The 17,693-nt window shown below is 38.5% G+C and overlaps 4 protein-coding genes and 1 long non-coding RNA gene across 5 annotated transcripts; 3 read left to right on the top strand and 2 right to left on the bottom strand.

Annotated features, from left to right (window-relative positions):
• Nucleotides 1-3,057: 3,057 nt before the first annotated feature.
• On the bottom strand, nt 3,058-4,124 carry LOC107937690 (pseudo histidine-containing phosphotransfer protein 2). Its single transcript, XM_016870629.2, has 6 exons — nt 4,031-4,124; nt 3,804-3,934; nt 3,661-3,729; nt 3,511-3,582; nt 3,356-3,428; nt 3,058-3,250 (listed from the first exon to the last, which is right to left on the bottom strand). The coding sequence occupies exons 1-6, from the start codon at nt 4,088-4,090 to the stop codon at nt 3,215-3,217; spliced, it is 441 nt and encodes a 146-aa protein (XP_016726118.2). The 5' UTR covers nt 4,091-4,124; the 3' UTR covers nt 3,058-3,214.
• Nucleotides 4,125-5,293: 1,169 nt separating this feature from the next.
• Nucleotides 5,294-6,391, bottom strand: LOC107937680 (uncharacterized). The gene is made up of 2 exons (XR_001694738.2): nt 5,947-6,391; nt 5,294-5,661 (listed from the first exon to the last, which is right to left on the bottom strand). It is a non-coding gene; the product is annotated as an uncharacterized lncRNA (long non-coding RNA).
• Nucleotides 6,392-11,250: 4,859 nt separating this feature from the next.
• Nucleotides 11,251-11,865, top strand: LOC121230568 (uncharacterized). Its single transcript, XM_041115478.1, has one exon. It carries the CDS (start codon nt 11,251-11,253, stop codon nt 11,863-11,865), a length of 615 nt encoding a protein of 204 aa, XP_040971412.1.
• A 723-nt stretch (nt 11,866-12,588) lies between these two features.
• On the top strand, nt 12,589-14,483 carry LOC121230567 (uncharacterized). Its single transcript, XM_041115477.1, has 4 exons — nt 12,589-12,987; nt 13,093-13,314; nt 13,396-13,740; nt 13,848-14,483. Exons 1-4 carry the CDS (start codon nt 12,589-12,591, stop codon nt 14,481-14,483), a joined length of 1,602 nt encoding a protein of 533 aa, XP_040971411.1.
• A 2,187-nt stretch (nt 14,484-16,670) lies between these two features.
• On the top strand, nt 16,671-17,449 carry LOC121230566 (uncharacterized). The gene is made up of 3 exons (XM_041115476.1): nt 16,671-16,907; nt 16,956-17,235; nt 17,409-17,449. Exons 1-3 carry the CDS (start codon nt 16,671-16,673, stop codon nt 17,447-17,449), a joined length of 558 nt encoding a protein of 185 aa, XP_040971410.1.
• Nucleotides 17,450-17,693: the final 244 nt, after the last annotated feature.

Here is a 17,693-nt window from a genome sequence, read left to right as displayed (position 1 = left end):
AAGAAAGGAAGTAGATGAAGAGAGGAGAAAAGAAACGAAAAAAAATAGAAGAAAAAAACTGAATCCTAAAGGCCAAAATATACGGCACTTATTAGCTATTACCGAGTGAGTGTATTTCGGCATAGGAATTCTTCCTAAATTCCAATTCCCCGAATTGCTCCTTGATTTTTGGCCACATTCAATATTTGAATTCCATTCAAACTCTTGACCGATCAGCCCACCGTTTGTACCGCCTCAACATGCTGCCAGGAGTCCTGATCAGACCCCAACTCTTTCCCCACGCATGCAGCAAAAATCCCAACCTTGCGTGCGCGAGCTAAGGCTCAAACCCCAAACCTCCATCCGCCTTGCCCCCTTGCGCCTTCGCCCGAGCTACTAGCCATTGCACCACGCTTTCTCCTTTACTAATATATGGTTACAATTAATTATAAACCTTACCTGCTTCAGTTCTGGCCCGCTTTAAAAATAAAACAAAATTCGCCCATTCAAGACCTGCGCCCTCTCCGCATGCCCAGCACGCTACTGCCACTGCACCACAGGCGCTCCTTGTGGCATAACTCAGTCGCAACTATTCTTAAGCCTTACTTTAGTGCGACCTGGCTTCTAAAATAAAAACAAGCCTTTGCATGCGCCAACCCTCAAACCTAAGCACTACACCACACTCCCAGCGCCTCTTCCACTAGATCAAACTTCCCTTTGTGTTACCTTTTAACCCCAACTATATATAAGGCTTTCCTGCATCGTTCCCTGATATAAAGAAAAATAAAACACTTTTGCACATGCTGGGAGTCGAACCCCTGCTCTCCTTCTCACTACCTAGCATGCTAACCACTAGGCCAGGTACGCTTCTCCATGCTCAGTCTTGCCCAATTTATTTTATAAGCCTTATGCCCAGATTCCCTTTATGAGGCAAAAATTAAAACAATTTTTTTCTTAGAGTAAACCCCAAAACAACAATACTTTTATAAATATATATGTATTTTTTTCTTTCCTATCTAATAATAATAATTATAATAATAATTTTATAAATATATCTAATAATAAAAATTTCAAATATCACTAATACAGTAAATAATAATAAAAATTTTCATAAAATTTTTTCAAACATACATACAGTAATATTTTTCTAATAATAATAATTTTATCTCATAATACTAATTAAAATTTCATAAAAATTTAAAACATTTGTAATAATAAATACAGTAAAAAATTTTCTAGTAGTAATTTAATTCAATTTTTTTTCCTTAAACGATAATATTTAAAACTTCTTAATTATTCAGGTTTTCTTCTATTCGAATCCCAGACTCAAAACCCCACTCTTCTAGGCCCCAAAAATCGGGGCATTACAGTTATAATGGCATGTATAGGTGGACTTGTGTCTAATGTTTAGTTGATGTTTATGGCATGTAATTTTGCTTTTGATTTGTGGTACTTATGGTATTTTAATGCCTTGATGGTTGATGTTTACATGGTCAAATTGATGCATGGTTTTATGACGAAGTCGGTAAGTGTTGGTATGTTTACAATGTGATCAATTAGGGTATGCTTTGATATGAAATTTAGTTAAGTATGCTTGGATGAAATATAACTATCTAGACACAAAGATAGGTATGAATACTTGGTTGTGATTGAGGTGCCTATATGACATATTGGTTGCATGGTTAAATGGCCTATTGAATTGGTCTTATTATGCATGATTTGGGTATGTTTTAAGGTCTTGATTATATGTGCAGGTTGCATGTAGGTTCATGTTTTGAATGGGTGAAAGAAATGGCTTGATTTTGGCCATTTTCTTGTCACACAGCCTAAGACACAGCCATGTGTCTCAGCCGTGTGTGTCACACGACCCTGTGACACAGCCGTGTGTCCCCTGTTGGTTTTAAAGGTTTCTTATTGAAAGTTACACGGCCTAACACGGCCTGGCACACAGGCGTGTGAGGCCATTTCGAAGGTTACATAGTCTGGCACATGAGCGTGTGGCTTGGCCGTGTAACCCAAGTCAGAGAGTTACACGAGTGCAGACATGGGCTAGGACACATCCGTTTGTCCCTATTTCGAATGTTACATGGCCTGAGACACGGGCGTATGTCTCAGCTGTGTGAGTCCACGGCCGTGAGTCCACGTACTGTACAAATCGTGGATCTCCCTATCTTGTCACTTGTATTTTATTTTAATAAGAATTTAGGTCATAACTCTAACAATTCCTTACATCTTTTAGCCTTAAAAGTATAATAGAAAAGATAGGGACATGTGAAGCAAAAATGACCGTCATCCATATTAAAAAAAAACTTCAACATATCAATAAAACTTCTCGTTCTTTTTTATTAATCTTTTGGTTATTGTAAAAGCATAAATATTATAACATTAAAATGATGGATTTGTAGGGATTGCCAATAAATGCTAAGTTTTGTTCTTAACTCTAGCATGATTACTTCATTGGGCACATACTTTGCTTGCCTCTGCTGGTTATAAATAATAATAAAAACAAAAATGCAAGTCATCTGTGTTGAATTAAAATTGTTAAAGATTGTGTGACTTAAATCCCATCACTTATTGAAGAAATAAATTAAAATTGGACTTCTACTCCCGCAATACAGATCATACAATACAAGTTGAATATGTATAGAACTATTCTTCTTTTATTTGACTTTAATTAGAACAGGGTTTTTCAATTGTAGTTGAAACTCTCTTGTATCATTCGTTTTTCAACATTAGTGAATTTTTTCTTCCTAGCCTGTGGTTTTTTCCCGTGTGTATTTTTTTCTCTTTTCTTTGCAATCGTTCTACTGCCATTATCGACATTTATTATAACAAAAATCTTCAATTATGGACATATATATAATGTATAATACTATTATCGTGTGTGTTCATCTTTATTTTTCATTGTTACCAGAAATAGTTGACACTGCTCTTAACACTGCTTACTTTTACTTGCAAATATCATTCTATATTCTTATATATTAAGAAAATAATGTAGAAAATAGTTTAATTAGAATGAGGCCAGAAATAAAGAATCAATAGCCATTAAAAGACCTATAATTCAAAACTTGAGAATCCTTTTATTATATGAAGCAATTAACACTCTTGATGTTTAATTTAATCTAAACATATTTGAAAGAACATTGATTGTAATAACTCATAGACTAAACACAATATAAGATACTGTAGTAGATTTGCAGGGAATGCCATCTTTTATTTCAACTCTACCATATGATCACTTCTCTTGGGGCACTGAGTTTGCTTGCTTCAGCTGCTTGTCATAAATAAATAAATAAAAGCAATGTGAGAGTTGTGCATAGGAGAAGCAACAAAAAATGAATTTTTTATGGTCTAACAATGGTCGAACTAGATAAACCTGAAAGTAGGGTTCTAGCTTGGCTTTAAGACTGTCATACTCCTTTCGCATCTCCCAAATGCCAGCTTTTGTCCTACATATGCATGTATTCATGTCATCACATTCATTTTCAAATCATATATATATATATTATAGATGTAAGTCGAGAAGATTACCCTTCTAGGTTTCCTTTCTCCAAAACTTGTCTTGTCTTGTTGATCTCATTTAGAAATTTATTAGCACCAACACTTCAATTAGAAATTACAGTACTCCATTAGACCAACATTGATAGGCTTTTATCTTGTATAAAGATTCTTAGAATTTACCTGGCACTGCTACCCTTGAGTTGATGAAGGATTTTGTCCATTTTAGCTAAAGTAATAGAGATAGTTTTCCTTCATAAATTATTTTTTCAGGATTAGCACTCTTAGTACTATTCATGTCATCATCTTAATCAATGTATACTTACATTGCTTGCTCAACAGTTTCTAGTAGTGTAGTGGAGTCTCTGAAGTACATGGTAAACACCTCTTCTACAAAGTTGGGGTTATTTTGATCCTCTAGCTGCTCCAATTGAGAAAAAAATTCATCTAAGACCTCCTGAATTAATAGTATGACATTTAACATAAGAACATCCTTAATTTTGTCAAATATAGATGCATGGATGCATGTTTTGATGTAAAGAGTAAATCAAACCTCATCAAAGAAGGATTGCCTCATTGCAGCGATTTGTTGATTAACATGTTTACTTTCCATTGAAGAAATTAAAACTAGTGAGTTATGACTTGAAAGCTACTTGGTTATTCAACAATGGCTAACTAGACCTAACTATATATACCCATAAAATGTTTTACTAAGAGCTAACAGATGTTTAAAAATGAAACATAAATGTTTTAAAAAATTTATTACTTTAGATTTTCCGTATCTACTTTGAAGATTTTGGAATTAATGAATTAGATTTAAAATTTTACTATATACGTCTTCCGTTACTATTTAAAATTTTTATTATAATAGCCGATTGAGTCTTAACTCAATTGATATGGGTATTATTGTCAATGTAGGAAGACATGGGTTCGAGTACGCTAAAGTGCATTATTCTCGCAGGAAGGGGCCTTGGCCCTCCAAAATGAAAAAAAATGCAATTTAGTCTTCTTATAAATGATTAAATTATAAGTTAATGTATGGAAAAATTGCACTTTTCTCCCAAAATGAAAAAAAAAGTAAGTTTAGTCCCTTAAAAATGATAAAATTAGAAATTAATACATAACAAAATTACATTTTGATCTTTAAAAAATTTATAATTCAATTCTAGCACCCTTTAAAGAAATTATTGGATTCGCCCCTCTGTCCAAGAGAGAATCTAAAACTTTATTTCTAATATTATATCCATAAATTAACTATTAATGTCGAATAAAATTATTTATCTTTTGTTGTTTCTATATCATTATATATCTAATGGTATTACTAGGGGATAAGCAAAGGCCTTGACCCCCTTGATTAATGGAATTTCTTTTGGTTGGTTTCAGTTATCAAGTATTCAATTTAAGTCCTTTTAAAATAAATATTTTACGTTTTACCCAATGTAGATACTTGGTTTTAGCTATTGTTTTGGGTAATTGTGTTACAAAGCTCGAAACAAGTAGCTACATTCTTTCACTTATTATCTCTTTCAAAAGAACAATAATTATCCTAAATAGTTTTTCTTCATATCAACAGTTGTTTGAAAATGCTCTACATGCAGAACAATTATGTTTAGAATAAGGCTTTAGGTTAGAATAGTTGCCATCCAGTGTAGCTATCATTTGAGAATGGCTCTTGTTGAGAACAAGTGAAGTTCAAAACAACTCTTGTTTAGAATAATTGTGTTTCAAGAACAACTATTTTTAGAACAATCATTTTTTGGAACAACTTCTATTTAGAACAATTGTATTCTTCCAAAAGTGAAGAAAAGCCTCTACATTGAAAACAACAATATTGAGAGCAACTCACATTTGGAACAAGTCAAAATAACTAATGTTCAAGAACAACCCTCATCTTGCAGAAAATGCTTCTCATAATACTACTTCACTAAAGTAGAAGTGGAAGTAACCCCAGTATATGGTAAGATTTTTGGGCTATCTTGAGTGTACAGGCCTAATTATGCCCGGCCAAAGCCAAATTACCCAAGCCCAATTTACATCAAACCCTAGCCCAAATAATAGCCCATTTGCTTAAGATTTTTCAGCAACCCTAGCCTCCTTCAGCCTCAGCCGCCGCATGCCTCTTCTACCACGTGCACCACCACCGCTCAGGGCACCAACCACCCGCCTCACATGCCTCTGACACACCTGCAAAGAGAGAAACACGCGAGCAGTAAAAAAATAATAAGAAAAATGACAAATAGAAGAAACAAATAGCAAAACGACAAGAAAAATGGATGTAAAATATTGTAATCCGGCTTTAAAAAGCCAGAGGAGATCCCTTCTCACGGGTACGCACACTAAAATCAAAAAAGGAATAGAGTTTTCGAAAGGTGAATATTTTTGTGGATGTTTCAATCTTCGATTCTCTGGGTTTTTTTTATATATTTCTTCGTTTACGAAGCAAGAATAAAAAAAAGGAGTAAAAAATACCTCCGATCCACTGTTTGGGGTGCTCCGACAAACCGACCGGGGCCTTTCCTTTTCTCTTCCATTGTGGTGGGCCGCAAAGGCTCTGTCTTCGACTTCTGTTCGGAGAAGGAACAAGGGAAGCCCGCCTCGTTTGATACCGGTCGCCGTTCACGGAGCGAACGTGGAGTCACCTTCCGATGAACCCATGTCCGGCCATGGGGGAGGCTAAGAGGAGAAGAAAATGGGGGAGAGATGGAGAAGGAACGTTTTCTGTTTTAAAGAAAAAGGGGATATTGGGGCTAAAAATGAAACAGATGAAATTTGGATCTTTTTTTTTCTTTATTAGGCAATAAAACGGCAATGTTTCGGGTAATAGGAATCCGTGAGGCTCCTTTGAATGGGAAATTACCCACTTTGGTCCCTCTCCCTTTCCTAACCCTTGATTTAATCCTGATTTGCCTTTTTCTTTTTTAAATAGCGCCCAATTATTTTATTTCATTATTGATTTGGTCCCCGACCTGGATAGGTGAAACGCAGCATATTTGGGGTTTGGGATAATGTCCCATTTCGTCCTCATAGCTTTGAATGCGTTTTGATATAGTCCATGGCACTTCTTTGTTATACTTTGTACCTTTTCTTTCATTTTGATTTTAATTTAATCATTTCCCCTTTTTATTTCAAACTGCTTCATTATATTTTATTACATACCTCGTTTGCAATTTATGTAGATATTATTTTATTTAGTTTCAAACTTGATACTAATTTGTGCATTTGTCTCTTTTATTTAATGAATTGTTTTATATTTATTTATTTTAAGTTTTTACATATTAATTATTTTAGTGCATACATATATTACATATTTTATTTTCATTCTTATTAGACTATTTGTTCTTTTATATTCCATTATTTTGCATATTCATTCTTAAATTTTTCACATGCTGTTTTAAATCTTTTTTTTGATCTGTCTTGGGTCCTTTATACTATTTTGCCTTACATTAAGACCCTTGTTCATATTAGTTATTATAACTTGCTACGTTTTACTCTAGGATACCATTTTTATTTTAAATCGCTGTATGTACTATTTATTTAAAATTATTTCGTTATCTTGAACCTTTTTTTATTTCTTTATTCTATTCTATTTATTTAGTATTATATGTATTATTTATTATAAGCTTTTTCGTATTACCCATTTTTAAACTTTATGTACTTACGTCTATATTATTTGTTATAAATTATATATATATATATATTAAAAAAATGGTTTTATGCATTATTGGTTTCAGAAATTTGTTCTTTACTATTATTTATTTTTAAGCTTATTTGCTATCTTTTTCAAATGGTTCATACGTTTTATTTATTTCGATTGATTCCGCACCTTTTAGATTATTATATATGTTCTTGTCGTTCTTCCATAGCTAATTCCAGCATGTAAATAATGTATGTTGTGAAACTATTGCTATTGCACGTATGCAAATTTGCTTTCTCATGTTCGTATTATTGTCATACGCTTGTGGAATATTTTATGCATGAATAATTGTCCCATGTCGCACTATACTTCATTCCATATCATCACCTCAAATTAGACCCCAATGTATTTATCCAATAAATCACCTTATTTTAACCTAAATAAATAACACATGTTGCTTGAATATTGCATTCGCTACTATTCAAAAGCAAAATTTTCCAAATAAGGCAATGTCATGCATTTTGAAATATCGAGGAATTGTGCCCTAACTTACGGGGTTTCGATTTTCTCGTTGTTTCTAAATAGCAAAATATCCTTTTCAAGTTTTAAAACACATGAAATTCTCATTCAAATTAGGGGAAAACTTTGTGCTCGGGAATTCATGGTATTGTGTCCTAACTTACGGGATGTGATACTCTGATATCTCGAGACAAAGAAATCTCTAAACAATCGATTCAAGCTAACTCAAGCATTTTCAAAATCGACGTCAATAAAAAGGATTGTATTTTAAAATCCATTCCCGATTTTCAACTTTCGACATTAAGACATTAACTAATCAATTCGGTACCAATTTTGGGCGTGTCGAGGGTGCTAATCCTTCCTCGCACGTAACCGACTCCCGAACCCATTCTCTCAAGTTTCGTAGACCAAAGGCACTGTTTTAGTAAACTAAAATTGATTTATTAAAACAAAGGTGATCCGATCACACCTAATAAAGATCGGTGGCGACTCCCGTTTTAATTTTCGCTTTCAAACCAAGTCGATTCCCGTTTTTAAAAAAATGGTTTCGACAGCTTGGCGACTCCACTGGGGATTTCGAGAGTCAAACCTTAAATTGGTTAATTTTTGTCTTTTTCCGAAAATTGAAAATTGGTTTTAAATTATCTGCATTGCATATTGTTTGATTATTTTCGTGGCCTTCTTCATAATATTCTTGCTTTAAGTGGTTTAGTTCTATGATGTATCTTTGCATATTGCATTATTGGTCAATTTCACCCTCTTAAGTGGAAGTGAGAAACTACTCCTTCGTGAGGTCTTCACCTTCGTATAGGATAGTGGATTGCTTTCGGGATACATCCGTACCTGCGTCTTCGAGAGGTTTTCATCTCCGTATAGCCGTAGGGAAATGTATTCCCCTGAATCGAACTCGGTTCGTATGAGCCTATAATGGGCGAGGGTCGAGGAATCTGCTGGTTCAGGTACCTTTACCTTAAAACCGAACTACATGTAATGAGCCATAGGAGCCTACCTTAGGTAGAACCACACCGAACCCTAGTGGTTACCCTATTAGGCGTTTATTTCCTCCTTATTTTTTTTGAATTCTATTCTTTGTATATAATACTAACTTGTTGTGTTTTGATTGTTTTCGCATGGCATCTCATCATAAAAGGGTGTTGATTTACGTTCGGTTACTAAATAGAAGAGTTTAGCATGGAAAAAGGATTTCTTGATAGAGTGGAGGATAATGCGGCCGTCCGAGTGTGGTCTGAGAGAACGCAACAAAAGAAAGGAGATAGTTTGACCGAGGGATATGAATCGAAGTTGTGGGATTTCACTCGCATCAGTGTGACTCAAAATGACCTGCAAGAGTTAAAGGATATATGGAAAAGTTGGAATGGCGAAGTTAAGCAACTCTTTTACTGTAACTACGGCAATTTACCCTATTTGCTCGATGTAAAGGTGGACAAGTACTTGTTCCGGGCTCTCGCGCAGTTTTGGAACCCTGCTTACAGTTGCTTCACCTTCGGAGAAGTTGATTTAGTACCTACTGTGGAGGAATACATGGCGTTACTTAATTGCCCGAAGATTCAGGCTGATAGGGCCTATTCAAGACCTGTCAACATCCCTCCCTTTTTGAAGAAGTTGATGAATGTAACGGGGATGAGCGAGCAATGAGTTGCAGCCCGCATCAAGCAAAAAGGGGATAGTAAGCGTATTCCTTGGAGGAATTTGAGGGACTTGATTCTTGCGCACCCGGATTCAAAGAAAAGGGTTGATGTTTTTGCCTTAAGCCTCTACGGTTTGATCATCTTTCCCAATGCGCTAGGACACATAGATGAAGCGGTCTCAGATTTATTCGATCGGCTTGATAAAGGTACTGCACCTGTCCCAACAATACTAGCAGAAACTTTTAGATCCTTGAATGCATGCCGGAGAGCGGGCGAGGGAAGATTTATTGGTTGTGCTCAGCTTCTTTTGGCTTGGTTCCATAGCCATTTCTGGAGGGTGGAGAAGGTCTCTTATCGGGTTTTCTCTAAGGATTATTCCCCATTAAGGGAATTCGTGGCCATACCGAGGCGGGACGACATCTCAGAAGAGAAATGGATAGCTATGCTCCAGAATTTGCGGGCCCAAGACGTTGAATGGAGAGCTCCGTGGTTGATTCCTGACGAGATCTTATATAGGTGCGGTGATTTTGACTGGGTCCCTCTGGCCGGAATATGGGGAGTCGTTGGATACGCTCCACTGATAGTGTTAAGGCAATATCGATCAAGGCAATTTATACCAGTGACACAGGGTTTGGCACAATGTGAGTTCTCCTATAAAGACAATAATTATAAGAAGAGGGTTCGCGAGGTGTCAGATGCATGGAACCAAGCTCGAAGAATAAAAGGATTTACCACAGGCCCGATGACCACCCCCGGGTATGAATGGTGGTGGGGTAGGAGAGTCAACGACAACATCCCTAGGCCGAATCAAGGGAATACTCAACCGATAGAGGAGCATTTACGGGTTATCCCATCCGAGTTAGAGATCATTAAACAAGACTTTAAGAAAAAGAACTCAGAGTTGGGGAAGAAGATAGAGCAGCTAGAAGAAGAGAAAATGAAATTGGGATTAGACGTCGATGTCCACAAGCTAGAGGCTGAGAAGTTAAGAAAAGGAAAGAACAAGGCCGAGGAAGGTTTGGATAGTTTGAAAACCGATTACAAGAAGCTGCGTATGTCAATAAGAACTACCGGTTTAGGTAAAACGTCGAAGCAATGGCGTCAAGAGATCAAAGTGGAAAAGACTAGAGTCGACCATTGGGAGAAAAGGTTTCAAGATGCCCGAATACGAGAGGACACTCTGAAAAAGAGTTTGTTAGAAAGCCAAAACGAAAAGGAGAAGTTACGTGCTCGGGTGGTTGAATTGGAAAAATCACTTCATCAACATCGTAGCTGTAATTCGGTAATTGAGTTGAAAGCTAGTCTGAGCAGGATCGAAGAGTTGAAAGGGAAAGTAGAAGAACTCGAGACTGCACTACGAGATAGTAAAATTCGAGTGGAACTGCTTGAGGCAAACAACGACCATTGCAGGGAACAGCTTCACCACTCTCAGAACCAGATTAGAGATAGAGATTATGTCATGGGCGAAGCTGTGGCTCAGGTTCGAGAGGTAGCCGATCACTTGCAAACCTTGGCAGTCCAAGCTGATGTATTAAGCTTAAAGTACGAGTCAGAATCAGATCGAGGCCGAAAACTAGCTTGGCTCCTTAGAAAAATTAAGGCTTTGGGCATTAGGGTAAAGTCGTATATGTAATCATTCGTTCTATGTAAAGAAATTTTTCTTCTAGTGAAGTTCTTCTAATGAAATTGAATTGGAATCAACGCCTCTTTTTTTTGCATTCATTCATTTGCATTACATTTCATCATGTGTATTAAATTTCGCGAAAAGACCCTGATTAAAAAAATTATTTCAGTTAATTTGGAAACTAACGAGAATCAACCAACCGAACACAGCTACTATACCCGCCGTAAAACCAAAGCAATGGATCAGAGATTAGAGAGAATAGAACAAATGCAAAGGGAAATGCAAGAGCAATTACAAGCACAGATGCAAGAGCAACTGGCTAAGATACAACAAGATATGAAGGAAAAATGGAAGAATCCCAAAATAATCTGATAGGCCAGTTGGCGCAGTTGCTGGCTAGAGAACGCGAGAAAGGGAAGAGCACCATGGGGAACAATAATGAAGACCCTATCTATCCTCCAGGCTTTGCTCCGATAAACACCCAACCACAATCGGAGGTGCATCCACGAACGGTATCCGTCACTATTAAGCCCCAGCAATACCAGGCCAATACCTCGACACCAATAAACATTCCTATAGGATCAGGCTCTAATCCCGAGGATAATCCAGCTAATCCATTTGTCCCGGACCTTGATGACATGGCAGAAATAGAGAAAGGAAAAGTAGATATGGCAAAACAACTCGATAATCGGTGCAAATGGCTTGAGGAAAAATTCAAAGCAATGGAAACTGCTGATTACTGTGGCGGGATCGATGCTAAGGACTTAAGCTTGGTCCCAGATCTGGTGCTCCCACCAAAATTTAAAATCCCGGAGTTCGAAAAATATAGCGGGACGAGTTGCCCTGAAACTCATATTACGATGTTCTGTCGAAGGATGGCAGGGTATGTTAACAATGATCAGCTATTGATCCACTGTTTCCAGGACAGTCTGATCGGATCTGCGGCCAAGTGGTATAACTAGCTCAGCCGTGCCCAAATTGGTTCGTGGAAGGACTTGGCTCAAGCTTTCATGAAACAATACGGTCACGTGACGGACATAGCACCTAACAGAATTACCTTACAAAACATGGAAAAGAAGCCGAGTGAAACCTTCAAACAGTATGCACAACGGTGGAGGGAAATAGCGATGCAAGTCCAGCTACCCCTATTGGAGAAGGAAACGACCATGCAATTTATCAACACTCTAAAGACCCCATTCATTAACCACATGTTAGGAAGTGCTACTAAAAGCTTCTCGGACATAGTAATGTCCAGAGAGATGATAGAAAACGCAGTAAGATGTGGGAAGATTGAAGCGGGGGAAAATGCCAAGAGAACGGCTCCAAGAAGGAAAGAAAACGAGGTGAACAATGTGAGCGCATATCATAAGGGTTATTCCAAGCCGGTCACAGTAAACCAGCTGAGGGCAGTAACTACTAGCCATCAGGGCTCCGCGAGTCAAGATTCCAACCCAAGGCCTAACACGGAAAGAGTCCAGTTCACGCCAATCCCAATGACGTATAGGGAGCTTTACCAGAACCTGTTCGATGCGCATGTAGTGTCTCCCTTTTACCTAAAACCCATGCAACCTCCATTCCCAAAGTGGTATGATGCAAATGCGCAATGCGAATACCATGCAGGAATTGCGGGGCACACAATTGAGAACTGCACGGCCTTCAAAAAATTAGTCGAAAGGTTCATAAATATGGGCATTGTGAAGTTCGATGATCCCACAAAACCTAATGTGGCGGGAAACCCGTTACCCAGTCATTCAGATAATGGGGTAAACGCGATAAGTGAAAGTAGAGGAAGGAGAACTAAGATGGATGTATCAGAGGTAAAGACCCCGTTGAGATGGGTTTGGAAGAAAATGGTGGAAGAAGGTTTACTTATACAAGGTTTAGAGGAGAAGCCTGAAGGAGGGAAGTACTATTGTGAATTCCACGACGAGGAAGGGCATGAGATCCAAAAGTGCAATGAATTCAGGTCTCTGGTACAGAGATTGATAGAAAATAAAGAGATCGAATTCTTTGAGTACACCGAGGGCCCGAAGGGAGAAGATGTATGCACGTCAGAGCAAGGGCCGACCAACAATGTCCGAGGGGTCAATCATTCGGTCGTAATTATATCCCGACCAAGAGTCAATGAAATCAGAGTACCAATTGCGCCAAAGGTCATAATTTAAAAGCCCGTTACTTTCCCTTATAAGGATAGCAAAAGGGTTCCTTGGAATTACAACTGCAACGTAACGATCCCAAGAATGGAGAATCCAGTTGGCACTTCGGAGAAAGGTCAAGACGAGGGTTTCTATACACGCAGCGGAAGGCGTTATACTCCGAACACAAAGGCAGAATCAGCTAAAGGAAAATCTGTGGTCATTGAACAAGAAAAGGAAAAGACGACCAGACCTGAATCACCCGTCAATGAGCCTGTAACTGAAAAAGAGGCTAAAGAATTCTTAAAATTCTTAAAACACAACTAGTACAGCGTTGTGGAGCAATTGCACAAACAGCCAGCTCACATATCCGTACTAGCCTTGCTCTTGAGTTCAGAAACTCACCGAAGTGCATTGATGAAGGTTTTAAATGAAACATATGTTGCGGATGACATCTCTGTCAACAAACTTGATTGTCTGGTCAATAACATCAGCGCGGATAATTTTATTTTCTTTAATGATGATGAAATACCACCGGGAGGCATGGGATCTACAAAGGCCCTACATATTACCACTCGCTGCAAAGGATACACATTGCCAGGGGTATTGATTGATAATGGATCGGCATTGAATGTCATGCCCTTGTCTACGTTAAATAGGTTGCCAGTGGATAACTCTCACATGAAGACATGTCAAAACGTCGTGAGAGCATTCGACGGTACGAAAAAAAAAGTGATGGGAAGGATCGATATACCTCTCTTGATTGGCCCAAATACATACGAGGTGGACTTCTTGGTAATGGACATTAGGCCATCATACAATTGCCTGTTGGAGAAACCGTGGATTCACTCGGCGGGGCAGTGCTGTCATCCCTACACCAAAGGTTAAAGTTGGTAACTGAGGGTAGGTTGGTAACGATAAACGCGGAGGAAGATATTATTGCATCCGTCACCAATGACACACCGTACGTAGGTGTGGACGATGGGGTGATAGAATGTTCCTTTCGATCGCTAGAATTCGTCAATGCTACATTCATTGTCGAAGGAAACAAGATCCCAATGCCCAAAATTTCCAAAGCTACGAGGATGGGCCTGCGGTTGACAGTTGGCAAAGGAGCCCTGCCGGGAAGAGGACTTAGAAGGTGCCTCCAAGGAAGGAGCGAGATACCAATGCTAAAAGAAAAACGAGATCGCTTTGGCTTAGGATTCAAGCCAGACATGAAGAAAAAGAAGAAGAAGCTGGAAAAAAGGCAAGAGATGAGAGGAGCACGTCTGTGCGGTGAAGAGGTCAAATGGGAACCAATGACCTTCCCTCATTTATCCCGAACGTTTGTGTCCGGAGGAACTATCTATCCAAAACAAGAGATGACAATGCAGAAAGTGGCAGAAGAGATGTTGGGAAGTTGGAGCATTAACGCCATATCTAAAGAAAAAGCTGAAGAATGAGATTTATCTGGAATTTGTCCTTACATTCCTGGAAGTGTTTTGAACAATTGGACCGTGGAGGAGATCCCTGTAACTTTTAGAATTAATTCAGTGTAATGTTCAAAACAAACTTATTGCTCTATGCCTAGGGGCAATAAGAACCCTTTTATGAAATAGGCATATGTCCAAATATCGTCATTTCAATAAAAATGCATTATTGCGTATCATATTAAGCAAATATTCTTTTATTTTTTTTGCTACTTCATTCATAATCACACCACAAATTAAATATTCTTAGTTTCTTTTGTTCTTTGGATTTCTTTCTTCATCCATAACAGGTCTCTAGATATCAATGATATGAGCAATGTTGCCAATGACCCAGAGATTCCTTTCGAGCAAGATTTGTGTATGGAGGACACTGAGAATTTTGAGGATGACCGAAATTGCAGCCTATCTCCTGATTTGTTAAGGATGGTAGATCAAGAGGAGAAACAAATCCTACCTCATAAAGAGTCAGTGGAAATTGTTAGCTTAGGAGAAGGAAAATAGGTGAAAATTGGAGCTAGTATCGCTGCAGAAATAAAGCAAAACATCATCACGTTAGTCCGGGAATTCAAGGATGTCTTCGCATGGTCATATCAAGACATGCCCGGATTGAATACTGATATCGTGGTACATCGACTCCCCATAAAGGAAGAATGCAGGCCAGTACAACAGAAACTCCGAAGGATGAGACCTGATGTTTTGTTAAAGATAAAGGAAGAGGTCAAAAAGCAATTCGACGCCGGTTTCTTACAAGTGGTCAAGTACTTAGAATGGGTAGCCAACATAGTCCCAGTTCCTAAGAAAGATGGGAAGGTACGGATGTGCGTGGACTATCGGGACCTGAATAAAGCCAGCCCCAAAGATAATTTTCCATTGCCTCACATTGATACACTAGTGGACAACACGGCAGGTTACTCACTTTTCTCCTTCATGGACGGCTTCTCGGGATATAACCAGATAAAAATGCATCCTGAAGACATGGAAAAGACAACATTTATAACCATGTGGGGAACATTTTGTTATAAAGTGATGCCATTCGAATTAAAGAATGCAGGAGCAACATATCAGAGAGCCATGGTAACTTTGTTCCATGACATGATGCACAAGGAGATCGAATTTTACGTTGACGACATGATTGCAAAATCCAAAACTGAGAAGGAGCATGTGCAAGTCCTGAGAAAACTATTCTTGAGATTAAGAAAGTTCCAACTAAAGCTCAATCCCACAAAGTGCACCTTTGGGGCTAGGTCAGGAAAATTGTTGGGGTTTGTAGTCAGTGAGAGGGGAATCGAGATTGACCCAGATAAAGTCAAGGCTATACAAGAATTACCCCTGCCACGTACTCAAAAAGAAGTTTGAGGTTTCCTAGGAAGATTAAATTACATCGCCCGTTTCATCTCACAACTAACGGAGAAATGTGACCCTATATTTCGTCTCCTTAGGAAGCATAATCCAGGTGTTTGGGATGAGGAGTGCGAGAAAACTTTCGATAAAATCAAACATTATTTGTCCAGTGCCCCAGTACTGATGCCACCTTGCCCGGATAAACCACTGATACTGTACTTGACAGTGTTTGAAAACTCCATGGGATGCGTGTTGGGCCAACATGACGAGTCAGGAAGAAAAGAGAAAGCGATATACTATCTCAGCAAGAAATTCACCGAAGGTGAGACAAGATATTCGTCGATCGAGAAGTTGTGTTGTGCTTTAATTTGGACAACCCGAAGACTGAGACAATACATGTTGTACCACACAACTTGGCTTATCTCGAAACTAGATCCTTTGAAGTATGTAATGGAGTCAAATACTTTGAACGGAAGAATGGCTCGTTGGCAAATTTTGTTTTCTGAGTTTGACATAGTCTACGTGAACCAAAAGGCTGTAAAGGGGAGTGCAATAGCAGATTTTTTGGCCAGTAGAGCTTTAGAAGATTATGAACCATTGAGCTTTGACTTCCCGAATGAAGACCTAATGTACGTTGCGACCACGGAAGAAGACTCTCAAGAAGGTCACCTGTGGAAACTGAATTTTGACGGAGCTTCAAATGCTGTGGGTAATAGAATCGAGGCAGTCTTGGTATCCCCAAATAGAGATCATTATCCTTTCACCAGCAAACTGGATTTTGATTGCACAAACAATATGGCCGAATACGAAGCATGTATCATGGGAATTCGTGCAGCAATAGAACGTAAGATTAAAGTGCTAGAGGTATATGAGGATTCTGCATTAGTGATCTATCAGCTTAAAGGGGAATGGGAGACAAGAGACCCTAAGCTAGTCAATTATCGAAGGCTGGTTCTTGAGTTAATCGAGGAGTTTGACGATATCACTTTCTGCTACCTTCCACGAGATGAAAACCAGATGGCTGATGCTTTGGCAACCTTAGCTTCTATGATTAAAGTGAATAAACAAGAGGATATGAAGCCTATCCAAATGAGTATTTATAAGGCTCCGGCTCATTGCTGCAACATTGAAGAGGAAGAAGAGAAAGATGATCATCCTTGGTACCAGGGTATTTTACGATATATGAAGAGTCGTGAATACCCAAACCAAGCGACTGAGAATGATAAAAGGACACTAAGAAGGCTGGCTAGTGACTATGTCTTGGATGGAGAGATCCTATACAAGAGAAGGAAGGATCAAGTACTCTTAAGATGTGTAGACGCTGTCGAGGCTAAGCAAATCCTAGAAGAGGTTCATGAGGGTGTCTGCGGAACACACGCTAATGGTTTTACCATGGCCAGACAGATTATGAGATTCGGATATTATTGGTCTACCATGGAAGGAGATTGCATCAACTATGCCAAGAAATGCCATAAATGCCAAATTTATGGAGATAAAATACATGTACCTCCTTCACCCCTTCATGTCATGACTTCTCCATGGCCTTTCTCCATGTAGGGCATGGATGTTATTGGGCCGATCTCACCAAAGGCATCTAATGGACACCGATTCATCTTTGTGGTCATAGATTACTTCACCAAGTGGGTAGAGGCTACTTCTTACGCCAACGTCACAAAGTCGGCAGTTAGTAAGTTCTTAAAGAAAGAGATTATATGTCGATATGGGATACCTGAAAGAATCATATCCGATAATGCATTGAACTTGAACAACAGCACGATAGTGGAAGTTTGTAGCCATTTCGAGATCAAACATCATAACTCGTCACCGTATTGCCCAAAGATG

The sequence above is a fragment of the Gossypium hirsutum genome, chromosome A06 (genome assembly GCF_007990345.1).
Source record: "Gossypium hirsutum isolate 1008001.06 chromosome A06, Gossypium_hirsutum_v2.1, whole genome shotgun sequence".
Lineage (NCBI taxonomy): Eukaryota > Viridiplantae > Streptophyta > Magnoliopsida > Malvales > Malvaceae > Gossypium > Gossypium hirsutum.
This window is presented reverse-complemented; position numbering and strand designations above follow the sequence as displayed.